The sequence below is a fragment of the Pongo pygmaeus genome, chromosome 5 (assembly GCF_028885625.2).
Source record: "Pongo pygmaeus isolate AG05252 chromosome 5, NHGRI_mPonPyg2-v2.0_pri, whole genome shotgun sequence".
Classification (NCBI taxonomy): domain Eukaryota; kingdom Metazoa; phylum Chordata; class Mammalia; order Primates; family Hominidae; genus Pongo; species Pongo pygmaeus.
Window position 1 is genome coordinate 52,330,449 of NC_072378.2, and position 19,980 is coordinate 52,350,428.

General features: G+C 39.0%; 1 protein-coding gene across 1 annotated transcript in view; it reads right to left on the reverse strand.

The window, feature by feature from the left end:
- The window catches only part of PKHD1 (PKHD1 ciliary IPT domain containing fibrocystin/polyductin), a 477,573-nt gene that overhangs the window by 253,246 nt on the left and 204,347 nt on the right, over positions 1 to 19,980 (reverse strand). Inside the window, exons 46-47 of the mRNA XM_054492265.2 lie at positions 17,121 to 17,256; positions 14,471 to 14,717 (exon numbers count right to left, since the gene is read on the reverse strand). Coding sequence (XP_054348240.2) covers positions 14,471 to 14,717; positions 17,121 to 17,256 — 383 coding nt within the window. The remainder of the gene's footprint in view (positions 1 to 14,470; positions 14,718 to 17,120; positions 17,257 to 19,980) is intronic.

Genomic DNA, 19,980 nt, shown 5'->3' on the forward strand with positions numbered 1-19,980 from the left:
GTGAGCGGAGATCGCGCCACTGCACTCTAGCCTGGGTAACAGAGTGAGACTCCGTCTCAAAAAAAAAAAAAAAAAAAAAAAAAAAAAAACCTCAATATGTGATAGTATAATCAATTGGGTAGATATTTCTAGAAATATTTTTTAATTCCAGCAATGTGGTCCCAAGAATTCCCCTGGTCACCTTGACTGGACTTAATTACTCGTCAAATTTCAATTAACACCACATTTACAGACCAATTTTTAGGATGTTATTTCCCCTGACTCAGTTTCTATAGATTACAATTTCAATTATTGAAGGGAGCATTTTTCAGATAATCTCCCCAGTTTCTGAAGGCCCATACAAATGTGGTCCCTCTTCAAATAGTGTCAAACTGCTAAATGCTAGCAATAATTTGCTTCTATTTGTCTTTGGAAACATTGCACTTTCCTTTTGAGGTTCTTTTCCTTCTAGTCAGAATCCAATAATCTGATGCAAACTCCTTGGCCAACCAGAGACATACCATAGCACGCTGTGATCCTAAATTACTCTTTCTTATTTCTCCTTCATGCACTGCTCATTCTCTCAGAGCCTTGAGTCTATCAAGCTCCCCTCACCCATCTCAACCAAGGTTTATTAGGGATGCAATTTCACAGGCACTCATGTACAGCCTCAGCTTTCTGTAGTGCAATATAGGTAGAGAAGGAGGTTATCATATACACTACACTTTTATCACAGCTGGTAGTAGAGAGGGTCATATGGTAAGCATTCAGATATGCTTTCCACTCTGAAAAGCAACTCAAAAAGCAAAAGACCCATCTCCCATCAGGCAAGATGGCTTGTACTGACCATCACCAGGGGCCAAAAATTCAGTCAGATCATCTCCTGTCCTCTGAGGCCAAATGCCAGAATTAACCATGGAGGGGTCTTCTGAAAAGCACCAAAAAAACATCAAGAGTCAAAAAAACACCATGAAGAGAACTTACCAACCATAATTACTACAATTTTCACTTGCCCTAAATAGTCACCAATTTCCCCATGCCCTAAATAGCCACCAATCTCCCACTCTTTACTGTTAATGAAGCAAAGGAGCACAAAAGTATTTCTAATTTGGAGGAGCCAAGGGAGTCTGCATGGGCCATTAGCAGCAGAGAGCTTCATTACTAGGGGAAGAAGTCTCTCCCTGAACTTCTCATGGCTTTATGTGCAAGAAATCAGGAGGCAACCAGTCCATTTTAAATGTTAACCCTTACCTCTGCATCAGCAACAGCTCCTCCTGTCTATGATCAAAAAGACAAAAGGGCTATAAGCCTTACATGTTGTTTTTCTTTTCTGTGGGCTGCCTTAATGTTTGTTCTTTTTTAATTTATTTTATTTTTTATTTTATTATTATTATTATTTGAGATGGAGTTTCACTCTTGTTGCCCAGGCTGGAGTGCAGTGGCATGATCTTGGCTCACTGCAACCTCTGCCTCTCGGGTTCAAGCAATTCTCCTGCCTCAGACTCCTGAGTAGCTGGGATTACAGGCACCCACCACCACACTCAGCTGATTTTTTATATTTTTAGTACAGATGGGGTTTCACCATGTTGGCCAGGCTGGTCTCGAACTCCTGACCTCAGGTGATCCACCCGCCTCAGCTTCCCAAAGTGCTGAGATTACAGGCGTGAGCCACCATGCCTGGCCCAAACCTGTTTTTAATTCAGGGAAATGTTCCATTAGAAATATAACACTATCACTTGGTAAAACTCCCTGGTCAAAGTACCAATTTACCATACTAGTCACTTAAAGAGTTATGTGACTTAGTGCCCATGTACTGTGCAGAGCTGTTGAATCCCACAAAGGATTTGTTAGGCAATCAATAATACCAATGAGAGCAGATATTAACTCCCTGGTTTTTGTTTACCATTAGCTTACTTTTCCTGAGGGTCCATATCTGTGTATTAAAGACAAGCATTGCACTGAGCTCTAAATGCTCTTGATTTGGAACAGTTGTGAAATAAATCCTCTATAATTATCCATCTCCTAAGCCAGACACACCACAATACCTAACCTCAAATGGTGTTGCAAACATCTTCTGAGTATTTGTGCTTGTTGCTGTCACTCTCATCTTTTACTGCACAAAGGGGAAGAAAAATCAAAACTGTGAGCACAGCCAACAAATTTCTGTGGCATGGCTTTGCATGAGCATCCTTTAAAAATATACCATGCTCATAACAGTCCTTGTCACAGCACCACTATTCTATCCGCTAACCTGCCACCATTCAGTAATATTTCATTATCATTGTATCATTAAGTTTTTCCATCCACAGCCTTGTGGATTCAGAAACACTTAAATATTTCTCCTCTAAGGAAGTATCTACAGTTTTTGCAACATAGTTATCTGCTGTTATATTAGGACAATACTTTTTGCCCATTTTATCTTAATATATGAAGAAAAGCAATAGATGCCCATTATCCTACTTTAGGTGACCATATACCATTGCATCTCTACTTTTGATCTGCTGAGTCCAATTGGAATGGCTGTTTGAGAACATGAGAACACTGTCATTGAAGCTATGCAACCAGAAGGTAGATAGGTGGACAACTGCTTGTCAAGGATATTGAAAAATATTTTATCCAGCAGGTAGGAAGTTAGACTAAGAAGCTTGTCCTCCCATATTTATATGCATACCAGAGCTGTGATTGGGATGACTGACACTGGCTGTCAGAAGCCCATCATTGACCCTTCTTCCCAGCTTCATGTTCAGTGCTTTTAGGCTGGAAGCTTAAAATAAGGCATGTGAGAGTATTTTCACCATAGAATTAGGCAAATGAAATAAACCAGAGCTTTTTATTCTGGAGAGCTAGTTGTTAAACATTTACCAGCATACCACTGCAACCTTTCATTATTCATAAAACTTAATAACCATGTAATATTGTTGATGATATTCCTCAGTTTGGGGTCCATTGTGATTTTTAGATCTTTTTCTACTTTAATTCTGTAACCTTTGCTGCCAAGAAAAGATAATACATCTTTGAATTTTCTTGTCTCACAGGGTTGTTTTTTAAGGACTGAAAAGATACCATTAGTGATGCCATGCCTATTTATCCCTAGGAAGGAAAGTCAAGCGATTATTAGAGGAAAAGCTAGGCCAAAATTTTCATTTGAACTCTTCTTTACTTTTGCATTCACAGAGGCAGGGGGTGACTCGTACTTTGAACACTGACACCTTAAGAGTTGTTACATAGGTAAAAACTGAACGCAAGCACTACAGGAGAGGATATTAAGCAAGATCTAAGAATCAAGGTGATCAACAAGAACATTAACCTTTCATTTTCCAGGAGAGGTGGGAAGGAAGAAATAGAAGGTACTGGGGCACAATGAATCAAAGTCTATGCCCTGAATGACCTCAGGTTCTACAACCACCTGGGAGGTTTTGCTGGATCAGTACAACGTCATGTGATTATTACAAATTATTCCCTGTTTTTCAGGAATTGGATTAAGTTACATTACCTAATTCCCTTGCCAGGCATTTGTTTTTTTTTGTTTTTTTTTTTTTCTTTTATTATTATTATTATTATACTTTAGGTTTTATGGTACATGTGCACAATGTGCAGGTAAGTTACATATGTATACATGTGCCATGCTGGTGCGCTGCAACCACCAACTCGTCATCTAGCATTAGGTATATCTCCCAATGCTATCCCTCCCCCCTCCCCCCACCCCACAACAGTCCCCAGAGTGTGATGTTCCCCTTCCTGTGTCCATGTGTTCTCATTGTTCAATTCCCACCTATGAGTGAGAATATGCGGTGTTTGGTTTTTTGTTCTTGTGATAGTTTACTGAGAATGATGATTTCCAATTTCATCCATGTCCCTACAAAGGACGTGAACTCATCATTTTTTATGGCTGCATAGTATTCCATGGTGTATATGTGCCACATTTTCTTAATCCAGTCTATCATTGTTGGACATTTGGGTTGGTTCCAAGTCTTTGCTATTGTGAATAATGCGGCAATAAACATACGTGTGCATGTGTCTTTATAGCAGCATGATTTATAGTCCTTTGGGTATATACCCAGTAATGGGATGGCTGGGTCGAATGGAATTTCTAGTTCTAGATCCCTGAGGCATCGCCACACTGACTTCCACAAGGGTTGAACTAGTTTACAGTCCCACCAACAGTGTAAAAGTGTTCCTATTTCTCCACATCCTCTCCAGCACCTGTTGTTTCCTGACTTTTTAATGATTGCCATTCTAACTGGTGTGAGATGGTATCTCATTGTGGTTTTGATTTGCATTTCTCTGATAGCCAGTGATGGTGAGCATTTTTTCATGTGTTTTTTGGCTGCATCAATGTCTTCTTTTGAGAAGTGTCTGTTCATGTCCTTTGCCCACTTTTTGATGGAGTTGTTTGTTTTTTTCTTGTAAATTTGTTGGAGTTCATTGTAGATTCTGGATATTAGCCCTTTGTCAGATGAGTAGGTTGCGAAAATTTTCTCCCATTTTGTAGGTTGCCTGTTCACTCTGATGGTAGTTTCTTTTGCTGTGCAGAAGCTCTTGAGTTTAATTAGATCCCATTTGTCAATTTTGGCTTTTGTTGCCATTGCTTTTGGTGTTTTAGACATGAAGTCCTTGCCCATGCCTATGTCCTGAATGGTAATGCCTAGGTTTTCTTCTAGGGTTTTTATGGTTTTAGGTCTAACATTTAAGTCTTTAATCCATCTTGAATTGATTTTTGTATAAGGTGTAAGGAAGGGATCCAGTTTCAGCTTTCTACATATGGCTAGCCAGTTTTCCCAGCACCATTTATTAAATAGGGAATCCTTTCCCCATTTCTTGTTTTTGTCAGGTTTGTCAAAGATCAGATACTTGTAGATATGTGGCATTATTTCTGACGGCTCTGTTCTGTTCCATTGATCTATATCTCTGTTTTGGTACCAGTACCATGCTGTTTTGGTTACTGTAGCCTTGTAGTATAGTTTGAAGTCAGGTAGTGTGATGCCTCCAGCTTTGTTCTTTTGGCTTAGGATTGACTTGGCGATGCGGGCTCTTTTTTGGTTCCATATGAACTTTAAAGTAGTTTTTTCCAATTCTGTGAAGAAAGTCATTGGTAGTTTGATGGGGATGGCATTGAATCTGTAAATTACCTTGGGAAGGATGGCCATTTTCATGATATTGATTCTTCCTACCCATGAGCATGGAATGTTCTTCCATTTGTTTGTATCCTCTTTTATTTCCTTGAGCAGTGGTTTGTAGTTCTCCTTGAAGAGGTCTTTCACATCCCTTGTAAGTTGGATTCCTAGGTATTTTATTCTCTTTGAAGCAATTGTGAATGGGAGTTCACTCATGATTTGGCTCTCTGTTTGTCTGTTATTGATGTATAAGAACGCTTGTGATTTTTGCACATTGATTTTGTATCCTGAGACTTTGCTAAAGTTGCTTATCAGCTTAAGGAGATTTTGGGCTGAGACAATGGGGTTTTCTAGATATACTATCATGTCATCTGCAAACAGGGACAATTTGACTTCCTCTTTTCCTAATTGAATACCCTTGATTTCCTTCTCCTGCCTAATTGCCCTGGCCAGAACTTCCAACACTATGTTGAATAGAAGTGGTGAGAGAGGGCATCCCTGTCTTGTGCCAGTTTTCAAAGGGAATGCTTCCAGTTTTTGCCCATTCAGTATGATATTGGCTGTGGGTTTGTCATAAATAGCTCTTATTATTTTGAGATACGTCCCATCAATTCCTAATTTATTGAGAGTTTTTAGCATGAAGGGTTGTTGAATTTTGTCAAAGGCCTTTTCTGCATCTATTGAGATAATCATGTGGTTTTTGTCTTTCGTTCTGTTTATATGCTGGATTACATTTATTGATTTGCGTATATTGAACCAGCCTTGCATCCCAGGGATGAAGCCCACTTGATCATGGTGGATAAGCTTTTTGATGTGCTGCTGGATTCGATTTGCCAGTATTTTATTGAGGATTTTTGCATCAATGTTCATCAAGGATATTGGTCTAAAATTCTCTTTTTTTGTTGTGTCTCTGCCAGGCTTTGGTATCAGGATGATGCTGGCCTCATAAAATGAGTTAGGGAGGATTCCCTCTTTTTCTATTGATTGGAATAGTTTCAGAAGGAATGGTACCAGCTCCTCCTTGTACCTCTGGTAGAATTCGGCTGTGAATCCATCTGGACCTGGACTTTTTTTGGTTGGTAAGCTATTGATTATTGCCCCAATTTCAGCTCCTGTTATTGGTCTATTCAGAGATTCAACTTCTTCCCGGTTTAGTCTTGGGAGGGTGTATGTGTTGAGGAATTTATCCATTTCTTCTAGATTTTCTAGTTTATTTGCATAGAGGTGTTTGTAATATTCTCTGATGGTAGTTTGTATTTCTGTGGGATCGGTGGTGATATCCCCTTTATCATTTTTTATTGCATCTATTTGATTCTTCTCTCTTTTTTTCTTTATTAATCTTGCTAGCGGTCTATCAATTTTGTTGATCCTTTCAAAAAACCAGCTCCTGGATTCATTTATTTTTTGAAGGGTTTTTTGTGTCTCTATTTCCTTCAGTTCTGCTCTGATTTTAGTTATTTCTTGCCTTCTGCTAGCTTTTGAATGTGTTTGCTCTTGCTTTTCTAGTTCTTTTAATTGTGATGTTAGGGTGTCAATTTTGGATCTTTCCTGCTTTCTCTTGTGGGCATTTAGTGCTATAAATTTCCCTCTACACACTGCTTTGAATGCATCCCAGAGATTCTGGTATGTTGTGTCTTGGTTCTCGTTGGTTTCAAAGAACATCTTTATTTCTGCCTTCATTTCGTTATGTACCCAGTAGTCATTCAGGAGCAGGTTGTTCAGTTTCCACGTAGTTGAGCGGTTTTGAGTGAGATTCTTAATCCTGAGTTCTAGCTTGATTGCACTGTGATCTGAGAGACAGTTTGTTACAATTTCTGTTCTTTTACATTTATTGAGGAGAGCTTTACTTCCAAGTATATGGTCAATTTTGGAATAGGTGTGGTGTGGTGCTGAAAAAAATGTATATTCTGTTGATTTGGGGTGGAGAGTTCTGTAGATGTCTATTAGGTCTGCTTGGTGCAGAGCTGAGTTCAATTCCTGGGTATCCTTGTTGACTTTCTGTCTCGTTGATCTGTCTAATGTTGATAGTGGGGTGTTAAAGTCTCCCATTATTAATGTGTGGGAGTCTAAGTCTCTTTGTAGGTCACTCAGGACTTGCTTTATGAATCTGGGTGCTCCTGTATTGGGTGCATATATATTTAGGATAGTTAGCTCTTCTTGTTGAATTAATCCCTTTACCATTATGTAATGGCCTTCTTTGTCTCTTTTGATCTTTGTTGGTTTAAAGTCTGTTTTATCAGAGACTAGGATTGCAACCCCTGCCTTTTTTTGTTTTCCATTTGCTTGGTAGATCTTCCTCCATCCTTTTATTTTGAGCCTATGTGTGTCTCTGCACGTGAGATGGGTTTCCTGAATACAGCACACTGATGGGTCTTGAGTCTTTATCCAGTTTGCCAGTCTGTGTCTTTTAATTGGAGCATTTAGTCCATTTACATTTAAAGTTAATATTGTTATGTGTGAATTTGATCCTGTCATTATGATGTTAGCTGGATATTTTTCTCGTTAGTTGATGCAGTCTCTTCCTAGTCTCGATGTTCTTTACATTTCGGTATGATTTTGCAGTGGCTGGTACAGGTTGTGCCTTTCCATGTTTAGCGCTTCCTTCAGGAGCTCTTTTAGGGCAGGCCTGGTGGTGACAAAATCTCTCAGCATTTGCTTGTCTGTAAAGTATTTTATTTCTCCTTCACTTATGAAGCTTAGTTTGGCAGGATATGAAATTCTGGGTTGAAAATTCTTTTCTTTAAGAATGTTGAATATTGGCCCCCACTCTCTTCTGGCTTGTAGGGTTTCTGCCGAGAGATCCGCTGTTAGTCTGATGGGCTTCCCTTTGATGGTAACCCGACCTTTCTCTCTGGCTGCCCTTAACATTTTTTCCTTCATTTCAACTTTGGTGAATCTGACAATTATGTGTCTTGGAGTTGCTCTTCTCGAGGAGTATCTTTGTGGCGTTCTCTGTATTTCCTGAATCTGAATGTTGGCCTGCCTTGCTAGATTGGGGAAGTTCTCCTGGATAATATCCTGCAGAGTGTTTTCCAACTTGGTTCCATTCTCCCCGTCACTTTCAGGTACACCAATCAGACGTAGATTTGGTCTTTTCACATAGTCCCACATTTCTTGGAGGCTTTGCTCGTTTCTTTTTATTCTTTTTTCTCTAAACTTCCCTTCTCGCTTCATTTCATTCATTTCATCTTCCAGGGCTGATACCCTTTCTTCCATTTGATCGCATCGGCTCCTGAGGCTTCTGCATTCTTCACGTAGTTCTCGAGCCTTGGTTTTCAGCTCCATCAGCTCCTTTAAGCACTTCTCTGTATTGGTTATTCTAGTTATACATTCTTCTAAATTTTTTTCAAAGTTTTCAACTTCTTTGCCTTTGGTTTGAATATCCTCCCGTAGCTCGGAGTAATTTGATCGTCTGAAGCCTTCTTCTCTCAGCTCGTCAAAGTCATTCTCCGTCCAGCTTTGTTCCGTTGCTGGTGAGGAACTGCGTTCCTTTGGAGGAGGAGAGGTACTCTGGTTTTTAGAGTTTCCAGTTTTTCTGCTCTGTTTTTTCCCCATCTTTGTGGTTTTATCTACTTTTTGTCTTTGATGATGGTGATGTACAGATGGGTTTTTGTTGTGGATGTCCTTTCTGTTAGTTTTCCTTCTAACAGACAGAACCCTCAGCTGCAGGTCTGTTGGAGTACCTGTCCGGCCGTGTGAGGTGTCAGTCTGCCCCTGCTGGGGGGTGCCTCCCAGTTAGGCTGCTCGGGGGTCAGGGGTCAGGGACCCACTTGAGGAGGCAGTCAGCCCGTTCTCAGATCTCCAGCTGCATGCTGGGAGAACCACTGCTCTCCTCACAGCTGTCAGACAGGGACATTTAAGTCTGCAGAGGTTACTGCTGTCTTTTTGTTTGTCTGTGTCCTGCCCCCAGAGGTGGAGCCTACAGAGGCAGGCAGGCCTCCTTGAGCTGTGGTGGGCTCCACCCAGTTCAAGCTTCCAGGCTGCTTTGTTTACCTAAGCGAGCCTGGGCAATGGCGGGCGCCCCTCCCCCAGCCTCGCTGCCGACTTGCTGTTTGATCTCAGACTGCTGTGCTAGCAATCAGTGAGACTGTGGGCGTAGGACCCTCTGAGCCAGGTGCGGGCTATACTCTCCTGGGGCACCGTTTCCTAAGCCCGTCGGAAAAGCACAGTATTCGGGTGGGAGTGGCCCGATTTTCCAGGTGCCGTCTGTCACCCCTGGAAGGGGAACTCCCTGACCCCTTGCGCTTCCCGAGTGAGGCAATGCCTCGCCCCTGCTTCGGCTGGCGCACGGTGCGCTCACCCACTGACCTGCGCCCACTGTCTGGCACTCCCTAGTGAGATGAACACGGTACCTCAGATGGAAATGCAGAAATCACCCGTCTTCTGCGTCGCTCGCGCTGGGAGCTGTAGACCGGAGCTGTTCCTATTCGGCCATCTTGGCTCCTCCCCCTGGCATTTGTTTCTCAGAAACAAAAAATTCTGCAGTAACCTATTCAATTAGTATTATGCCTATGCATTGTTTTGTAAATCACAAATGTAAAATAGATATTCTTTAAAGAGTACCTACTACATGTCAAGCAATGACCCTGAGGGATAAATACCATTATACCCATTTTAGTGATGAAAGAACTGAAACAAAAAGAGGTAAAGTAACTTGTGCAAAGAAATATACCTAGGAAGTAGAGGGGATATGACTTGTACCCACAAAGGATTGTTAATTATTTCTCTATTCTTCAGTCTGAAAAATAATTTCAAACATGTACTGTATATATGTCCTGACTATTTTATGTACATCCTATAAAAACTCAGAAGGATTGGTCAGCCAACCTACAAAATCTTGCAAGCTCTTCTAGTCTCCCTCATACTCAACACAGTCAAAAATTCAAAGACAGAATCAAGGTCTGATCTGTTGATATCTCAATGAGTCTACGACAAGTGAAGAAGTTATAGATTGCTGTAAACAACAATGACAAAAATTTTCGAGAAAATAATTATAAGGGTTGAGCTTGCATCCTCTCTATCAGTTTTATGTATCTATTCCACCAGGACAAGAAAACAATTACAAATAAAGGCAAACTGATGACTGAATGTGGATAGAGTGGGGTTGGAAAGAGAAGGAATCAGCAATTAGAATAAATCCTCCAGTCAAATGATTGCCCCAGGAAAGTAAAAGCCCAGAGAAGATTATGAAAGAACATTCTTAAATACTAGATATTCCTAAGAATTTTAGAAGACTGGAGATAGCATTTTACTCCCGGGTCTTCTGAAGAAAAGCCGAATGCTGTGGACTCCTCATGAACATGCCCTAGGAGAGAAATAGACAATAACGACACGAAAGGAAGATTTGGGGGCAGTCCACTATTTTTTATTTATATTTTTTTACTCAACACCAATTTTGTTGAGTTGCTATGTGTTAAACAGAGTTTGGGGCATCAAAATACAAAGAAAATCCCTATTTGCCCTCCTTGCCATCTATGAGGAGAGATGGACAATTTAGAAAGCTATGCAGGTGCTATAAGTACTGATTAGAGCAAGTATAAAGAGCTAGCCCACAACAGAGATATCAAAACCTGCGCAGTATGCTCAGGGAAGCCTAGCAGAGAAAACGACCTCTATGCTGAGTTCATGGAAGCTGAACCTTATGAATGGAAGAGCACAAATAAGTTGAATGTGGCTAAGGGACAGAGTGCAGGAAAGGTAGAGCAGAGTGCCGAGAGATAATGCTGGAACCCAAAGCAGACAGCAGGACACGGAAGCTCCATGACACATTAGGAATGTCAGACTTTCCTTGGAAAGCACTGAGAATTCTTTAAAAGTTTCAAGCAAGGGAATGGATGACAAGATCAGAACTGCATTTAGAAAGTTCAGAGATTGAAATACCAAAAAATGGCAAGCTAAGCAGCTGTTGTGGTTCTACAGGTGAAAAGTAATGGTAGCCCAGACTGGAGAAGGATTTGGGGAAGGAGAGAAGTAGAAAGACTCAAGAGGGATTTCTTAAGGAGAGAAAATTGAGCTGATAGGTGATTAGTGTGGGAAATAAGGTACAAAGATGAGTCAAGGATGACTCCATGTTTCAGGTTTAGACTAGCATTTGCCTCAGTGGGATTCTGAGCACCCAGAGAGAAACAGGTCTATAGAAAAAAATCATAAATCCCATTTTGGCAAGTTGAGTTTTAGAGCAGCCATACTAAAAAGCTCAAAATAAACAAGTTAAATTAATTTTAGTAATATATTTAGCCCAATCTATCCAAAATATTATTTCAACATGATCAATATACACAAATTATTGAGATATTTTACATTCTTTTTTTCATATTAAGTCTTAGCTATATGGTGGGTAATTCACTCTTACGGCACATCACAATTTGGACTAGGGAGATCTAAAAAGAGCACACAAAATCCTACTGATAATATTGTACTTGTTTCGTGTAATTATTTCTATACAGAAAAAAAAAATTGTTTACCTAAAGTTTGGGATAGATAAATCCAAGAACTATGTGGGACATTTTATAATTATGGGACCCTGGAGAAAAACTGTCACCAGCATGTATTTCTGATATAAGGCTGACTTACATTGGCAGAACTAACACTACCCCTGTCTCACCAGGAACACTGAGGTTCATTGGGGGAAGCTGGTAGAAACAGAAGCTGGGAAAGGAATGCTATCCAGAATACCTGCAGCTTCTACAGAAAGCATATTTTTAGAGCTGATGAGAGAGAAAACAATATAAGCAGCACTCACGCAGATCAAGCATGCTGTCATTTTAACAAAACATAAACTACACTCTGCCAAAAAGAGTGGCAGTTTTTTCTTCACCCAAATATTAAATAGTGTGGCCAACTTCAAATATTTAAATACTTCTGTCATCCCAACTGTTGGCTTTGAGTCATAGGAACCAATAAAGCAGGAAGTACCACAGAGGTAAGCACCGTCAGATTTAAGGCAGTGAGGGACAGGAATAGAAGGTTGCCAATGTCAAACAAATAACTTATAGTGAAAATGGACCAGAGAGGGGGCCTACCAAGGAAGAACTCACACTCCAAGAGCTTGGTTCTTAGCAGAACAGGAAGAGGATGTCTTGTTTATGCAGCTATGTAAAGCCTCACTCCCTGCCCTCTCTGGACCTCTTACTGAGGGAGGGAGTTAAGGGTTGAAAGTGAAGACAGCAGGGTGCTTATGCCGTATTAGATCTCCATCAACATGCAACCCCAAAAGATCATGACTGTGAGAGCTTTGTAAATCAACTCTTAGGGTGCTTGCCCCAGGGCAAATAGCACAACAAATTAATCCATTCTCCATGAAATGCAGCAAAGTTTGTATCTATGCTGAATTCAAATTGCTCATTAGCTCTGACATGTTCCTAATGAGGTTATAATGCTTTGGGACAAAGATCAAGCCACTGAGCACAAATAGCTAGGGATAGAATCATAGAAAGATAAAATTAGAAGGACCTTAGAGGAGTGCCTCTCAGACTTTAATACCAATCACCTGGGCATTGTAATTCAGGACACCTGGGGCCCATTCTGAGCTTCCACATTTCTAAAAATAAATCCCTGGTGCTACTGCTGCTGCTGGTCCATGGACAACACTTTGAGCAGCAAGGCCTTAGAGATCATCTAATTCAGTTGCCTCTCCTAGAGGTGAGCGCATCAGGGCCAAGAGACTTATAACTGGAAGCATGCTGAGACTTCCAGGTGACTAATTAGGGTCAGTTGAGTATTTGTCCATAGACCTGAGAGTCAACCTGAAAATTTTAAATAGAATCTAAGGAGTAGAGTGACCAATCAGCCTAGATGACTGAGGAAGTTTCCAGAACATGGAATTTGCCTTTTTAAAACAAGAAAAAATCCAGGAAAACCAGGATAAGTTTTTCATCCTGCTAGACCCTTTTGAATCTACTTAGAATACAGCATCAGTATTACATTTTTCTTGACCTTGTCAGTCCCCAAGTGGTGGGATCATGACCTGCTGCCAAGGCAAGCACCTTAATATCCTGTCCCAAAGATCTCAAAGAGCAAATGCTCAAACAAGTTTCAGGCACTACAGAGCCTTCTAACATCACATTGACAAGTGCCTCTCCAAGAGACAGCCTACCAGTAGATCTCAAAGTAAAGCATGATAAAGGACTATCAAGAACACGCAGAAATAAATATTATAGAAGCATATAATGTTCTTTTTAAGTACACACATCTATTTTCCTCATTTGATAAAATGCATATAAGAAATAAATCACTAATTTTTATAACTCTCAAAACACTCATTTAAAACATCCTTGGTAAAAACACTAAAATAATAAAAATCAGGCTGCATCCCTGAGAATGAAGAAAAAGTCATGCTCTGCACAATCAAAATGATTAGAAATAAAAATATATCCCTACATATTATTATTTTACTCACTGGAATTGGGCTCATTAACGTTAGGTAGGATAATGAATGTCTAGAAAGCAAAAATGAAAAATTTCCAGACTATTCAGTGCTACCAGTGCATTGCTAAGGCTTTCAAAACAGAATGCCAAAGTACTGATTCCCTATGCATTCAAAATACAGAGTTAGTGCAATCCTAACCACAATGATTCTCACTCCCTGGAGTTTACTTGTTCAAGTAAGAGGCCAATGAGGTCTGACTGAATTACTTGACTTAATATTCATGGAGTTAGGACACTTAAGACAAAGGAAGAAAATAAATGTGGCTAAATATATACAATCCATTTGGAATAAGTAAAAGACAGAACCCTAGACATTCAGCAATCATTACCTGGAAATTAAAGAGGGCAGGAGCAATCCTATTATGCATTATAAACAGCCCCGCTGCTGACTTAATGGTAGTTTGAGTGGCATAACCAAGGAGTCCTTGCTCCAATATTAATAGGAAATGTATTGTAGGAATCCAATAGTTCATGAAATTAACAAGGAAAATGAACTGGAGTGAAGCAACCTTGCAAGTAATAGGAGGCATCAGCAATTGCTTCCCTGGAGGATACTGAACACTTAAAAAGAGCTTGGGAAGAGTACATATATATAGATGAGAATGGACATTATTAGAATTTTTTAATAATACTTCTAATTTAAATATATCTCAAACTCTCTGTTGGTTGTAAGTCTTTTTAAGAAGAAGTTATTAGCCCAAAATGTCAATGAGAGGTCACAGACTATGAGATCTGGTCCAAATATATTGCAAGTTAGCTGCCATTTGAGTCAGCTTAAAACTACCATACACTCACAGTTCAGCAGCTGTCAAAATTATTCCCATTTCACTTCTTTAGAGCTAAATACTTCAAATAATCTAGAAAACAATTTCCCTTCTATAAGCCTCAACAGCCAGAATAACAGATGCATGTCCATCGGCAAGCTAAAAAGTATAGTTAATTTCACTTACAAACCAATAGACATACGATGAAAAAGAACACCTCTTCCACAGGCACTGCCATGGACAACCCGACCAAAGCTTGCATTGACCAAACAAGAAGGTGAAAGGGTTTCCATAGAAGCAAGAATGTGACTTCTGTTTTTCCCAGACAGAGACCCATCCAAGTCTTCCAAAATTGCTGCATGAGGAAATGGAAATGCCACTAAGTTTGAAGAGTTTGTAAACTTCAACTGGCTGGTCTTCACAGTAAATCCACCTATAAATTGGAAGACAGAAAGATTATTACACAATAGCACGAATAGCAACTAAATTCACTGGAGTGATGGTCTTAGGATTTAAATTGCATATTTATCTAGTTTTACAATTAACCTATTCATGCAAGAAAAAAAAGTGTTTTCTGTGATTGTTTCACAGTGAGTGTTTACTGTCTACTAAGCTCTGGTGTGCTAGAGATACTAAGAGGTATAACTGCAGCATTGGCCCTACCTTCATGCAGTCTGTAGTCCACATTGTAGGGCAAGGATTTTTCTATCAGGGTTGATTTTACCTTCCAAGAGACATGGCACTATTTTCAATCACTTTTGGCTGTCACAATTGGGGAGCTGGCAGTGCTACTGGCAGCTAGTAGGTAGAAACCAGAGATGCTGCTAAATATCCTACAATGCACAGGACAATCCCCACAACAAAGAATTATCTCACCCAAAATGCCAATAGTGCCAAGGGTAAGAAACTCTCATCTAGTGGGAAATAGAAGCAGAAAACATTAATTTATTAATTACTAAGCACCAAAGATGCTATGGTTTAGTCTTCCAATCTTTCAGCTTTCATTCCTCTATGGTGAGTCTAACCCCTCCAATACCTCTTACTATAAGGTTTATTTAAACATTTACTTTCAAAAGCAAACTCAATTAATCACTTGGGCAAATAGTATTAGTAATACACTTTCTAAGTATTAGCTGTAGGGCCACACTTCTTGGCAGTCTTTCCCCAACACCACTGCCATGTGACTCATTGGTACTATCAGTCCAATTGCCTAAAAGGAAAGTATGGCAGTGGTCTTCTAATTCACACATCCATGTCATTAAAGGAAGAAAACTGAGTACACATCTCCCAGTACATATACTACCATACCATAATATATTATGTACATTATAAAATATACAAAAAAGAAAATAAAATGAAAAAGACACAAATAGAGGCACTAATGTTTTCATTCTGCAGCCAAATAGAGTACAGGCAGTGAATTAATTCATACATGAAAGGCTACACAATTGCACCTCTTGCAACTTCTGTATTTCATTTAATACCACAAACCACCTGCAGCTCTACATTTCAGTCATACTGGACTTCTTTGTGATTTCCCAAGCACAACTTACTTCTTGGATTCTATTTTTTGTGTGTATACTGTTCCTAGAAATTCTTCCTTGCATATACCTTCTTGCAAACTTCTATTCACCTTCCTAAACCCTACTCAAGAATAACCTCTATGAGCTCTTGCCTGACCCCCTTCCTCAGCCCCTTCACTGACTTTCTTGAGTCCTCTATTACTGCGTTCATCATGCTCTCTTACAAGAATGGGCTTGGACATTTATTTTAGTGCCTAGATCAAGAGTTCCTGGAGGACAGAAACTATGTGTTTTTTATATTTGTACCCCCTAGGTCCTTAAGCAGAGCCTGAAATAGATGGTATTTAAGCAAATGAAGAGAGGGGTTAGCCAATATTATTCAGTGAAAAGGGATTAGAGTTCATAGGAGTAGTGTGATTTTTTTTTCACTGTCTCATGAATGATATGAAATAGTCAAGATATTAAAGAATTGAGGAATTGCGATTGCAAGCACTTGTTATGAGGCATTTTTATTTCTACTATTATTTCTACAATCCTAAACTCAGATGCCACCCAAATAAAAACAATCTTTCATGTTACCTACATAGGGAAAAAAAAAAAAAAGTAAAGTGGAGACTTGTTGATTATTCATTTAATTAAAAAAACAAACAATTATCTAAATTGGTGATTCAAACCACAAGAGCATATTTACTTAAATTACTTGGTTTGGCTGTTTACGATGATCAAATCAACTAGATTACTCTCTACCTCTTTCACCTTGGCCCATGAGTCCTCCAAGTTATTTCTTACCACCTCTGAGATGTGGTTAAAAAGTGAGCAAGAACTCCTATGATTCCCTTTGTGCGTACATCAAGCCCTGGACTGTTGAAAACATTAAGTACCTGAACTTCGGTTCTTTCAGGAAAGGTTGTGTGCATGTTAGTTTATACCAGGTATCTACCCATCTAACTCCATTCTTTCATTTATTCAATAAACTGCCTACTAGGCATCTGGCTCTGTGCTAGCTACTAATAATTAAAACTCTGAGCAAGAAATACATGATTTCTGCCTTTATGAAGGTCAGAGTCCAGCAGAGACATAGGACCCTAATGACAGAATGTGATAGGCACCGTAATAGAAGGAGGACAGGGAGCTGCAGAAGCTGCACTGGGAGAACTTCCAGGATGTCTTTTAGGAGATTTAAGCAACAGTTTCTACTGATGCAATCTTATAACTGAAAGAGATAATGATTCACAAAGTATTTGCCACTATTTATAATACTGACTTGAATATTGGCCTTATTTATCATCTGTCCTGTCTATTCAAATAATTACCTTGTCCTTGGGAACAGTCTGAACAGGTTCTAATGGCCACACAGTTGATGAGATCAAAATTAACAAAGGTTGTGTTAGACACCATCAGTTCCCATCTTTTAGGAGTTTTAATCCCAGATGACATACACAGACTTCCCTGTGATTTAAAAGAAAAAAAGATGAAAGCAAAATAAAACTGGACACATGAAATACAATTCATAATGCATGAATAAAAACAAAGATAAAAAAGCGAGCTATTGACTAAGAGAAAATATTTGCCAATCACACATATGACAAAGGACCTATATCCAGAATATAGAAAGAACTCTCAGGTTTCAACAGTAAGAAAACAGACAACGCAATTCAAAAATCAGGAAAAAAAAACCTTCAAAAGGTAACCCAGAAGAGAAAATATACAGATAGCAAATAAGCACAGGAATAAAAAAAGTTCAACATCATTATTCACCAGGGAAATGCAAATTAAGATCACACTAAAATATACTATGCACCTATTGAATGGATAAATAAAAATACAGTGACAATAGTAAGTGCTGATGAGGATGAGAAAGAATTAAAACTCTCCTATGTTTCTAGTGGAATGCAAAATGAGACAGCCACTGTGGAAAACTTTGGCAGTTTCTTATAAAGTTAAATATGCCCTTATCATATGACCTAGCAATTCAACTCCTAGGTATTTACCTTGGAGAAATGAAAACTTACATTTATATAAAAACCTGACACAAATGTTCACAACAGTTCCATTTATAATCACCAAATCTGGAAACAAGTCAAGTGCACCTCAATAAATGAATGGATAAACAAACCGTATTACATCTATCTAATGGAATACTATTTGTCGATAATAAGGAATGTAATATTGATACGTGCAACAAGTTATATGAATCCCAATGGCATTCAGGAGTGAAGGAAGCCAGTCTCAAAAGGTTACATACTATATGACTCCACTTATATGACTGTTGAAAAGGCAAAACTATAGTGACAGAGAATATATTAGTGATTGCCAGTGGTTTAAAGCAAGAGGAGGCTGTGGCCACAAAGATGGAGCAAGGAACTGGGGTGGATGCAACTGTTCTGTGTCTTGATTGTCGTGGTGGTTGTTACACAAATGTGTACATGTGTTAAAGCTCATAGAACTGTACATCAAAAAGTCAGTTTTGCTGTATATTAATTTATTTTGAAAACTTTAACAAAAAGTCTGAAAAGAAAGAAACAATAAGTGCTTTCATGATTTTCCACAAAATCTCTTTGACAAACACTATCCAATCAAGTTGCTAGTGCCTCACTGTTCCATTGTTAAAAATAGTCTTACATTTGAGGATTACCAGAATTTTTTCAATCGCTCTGAACATGAAAAATGATGAAACAATAAACAAATAGCAGAAAAGAAACCCAGTGGACACAAAGCTAGTCTAGAAATCAGAAGAACACAGAAACTATAATTAATGGCCTTGGAGAAATAAGTATATTATATCCATGAAACAAAGAGAAGCCTAAAATATTATTTTTAGAAAAAAAGGAAATAGAGTAGAAAAAAGAAATTCAATACCATAGAAAGTAGAACAAAAAGACAAAGAGATGGAAAGTGAGTAAGAACATTAAGATGAGAAAAACATTCCAGGAGGCCCAATATTTAAATAATCATAGTTTAAGGAAAAGAGGAAAATATAGGGGAAAGATTATCAAAGAAATAATTGAAGAAAACTGTACAGAAGGAAAGGATATAATTTTCCAGACTGAAAAGTCCCACTCAGTATCTAGCACAATGTTTAGAAAAAGAGCCACAGCAAAGTGCATCATATTGAAATTGCAAAATACCAGGGACAAGGACAAGTTCCTAAGAGCTTTCAGAGAGAAAAAAAATAAGTTACGTACAAAAATCCTGGAATCTGAGTATTTTTTTTTTTTTTTTTGAGACAGAGTCTCTCTCTGTTGCACAGTCTGCAGTGCAGTGGCATGATCTCGGCCCACTGCAACCTCCACTTCCTGAGTTGAATTGATTCTCCTACTTCAGCCTCCCAAGTAGCTGGGACTACAGGCGCACGCCACCACATCTGGCTAATTTTTGTACTTTTAGTATAGACAGGGTTTTGCCATGTTGGCCAGGCAGGTCTCGAACCCCTGACCTCAGATGATCTGCACACCTTGGCCTCCCAAACTGCTGGGATTACAGGTGTGAGCCACCGCATCTGGCCCTGAATCTGAGTATCTTAAAACTATTCAGCCTCAAGACCAGAAGGAGCTACAAGATGATGGAATATTGCCTTCAAAATTTCAATGCAAAATGAACTTCAACCTGGTATCCTATAACCAACAATCTACTAATAAACGGGTCTCCATATATAGCTCAGAACTTTTACCTTCCATCATTTCCTTTTTTTTTTTTTTTTCCCCAGAAAGTTACCTTACGGTATGTTCAAACAAAATGAGGAATTAAGCCAGAAAGGAAGAAGATGTACAAATCAGAAACAAGAGTTCCAATACTAGACAGACATGAAGGAAATCTCCAGGATAATGTTCAAGCGAGATTCTAAGATGGAGCTTTGAAACCCTTATTATACATTGCTGGTGTAACCATAAACTCTGGATTGTTGCTTGGCATTATCCACTAAAGCTACACAATGATTCAGCAATTTTACAACTTGGCTTATATTCAACCGAAATGCATGCACATGAAGACCAGAAGGCATATAGAATAATGCTTATAGCATTATTATTTGTAAATAACCAAACTTACAAATGATGAAAACAACCAGGTACAATAAGTTACATGCTTTATGATTCCATTTACACAAAGTTAAAAAACAGGAGAAATTAATCTATATCAATAGAAGGCTGAATAATGCTTGCCCTTTGGCTAGGG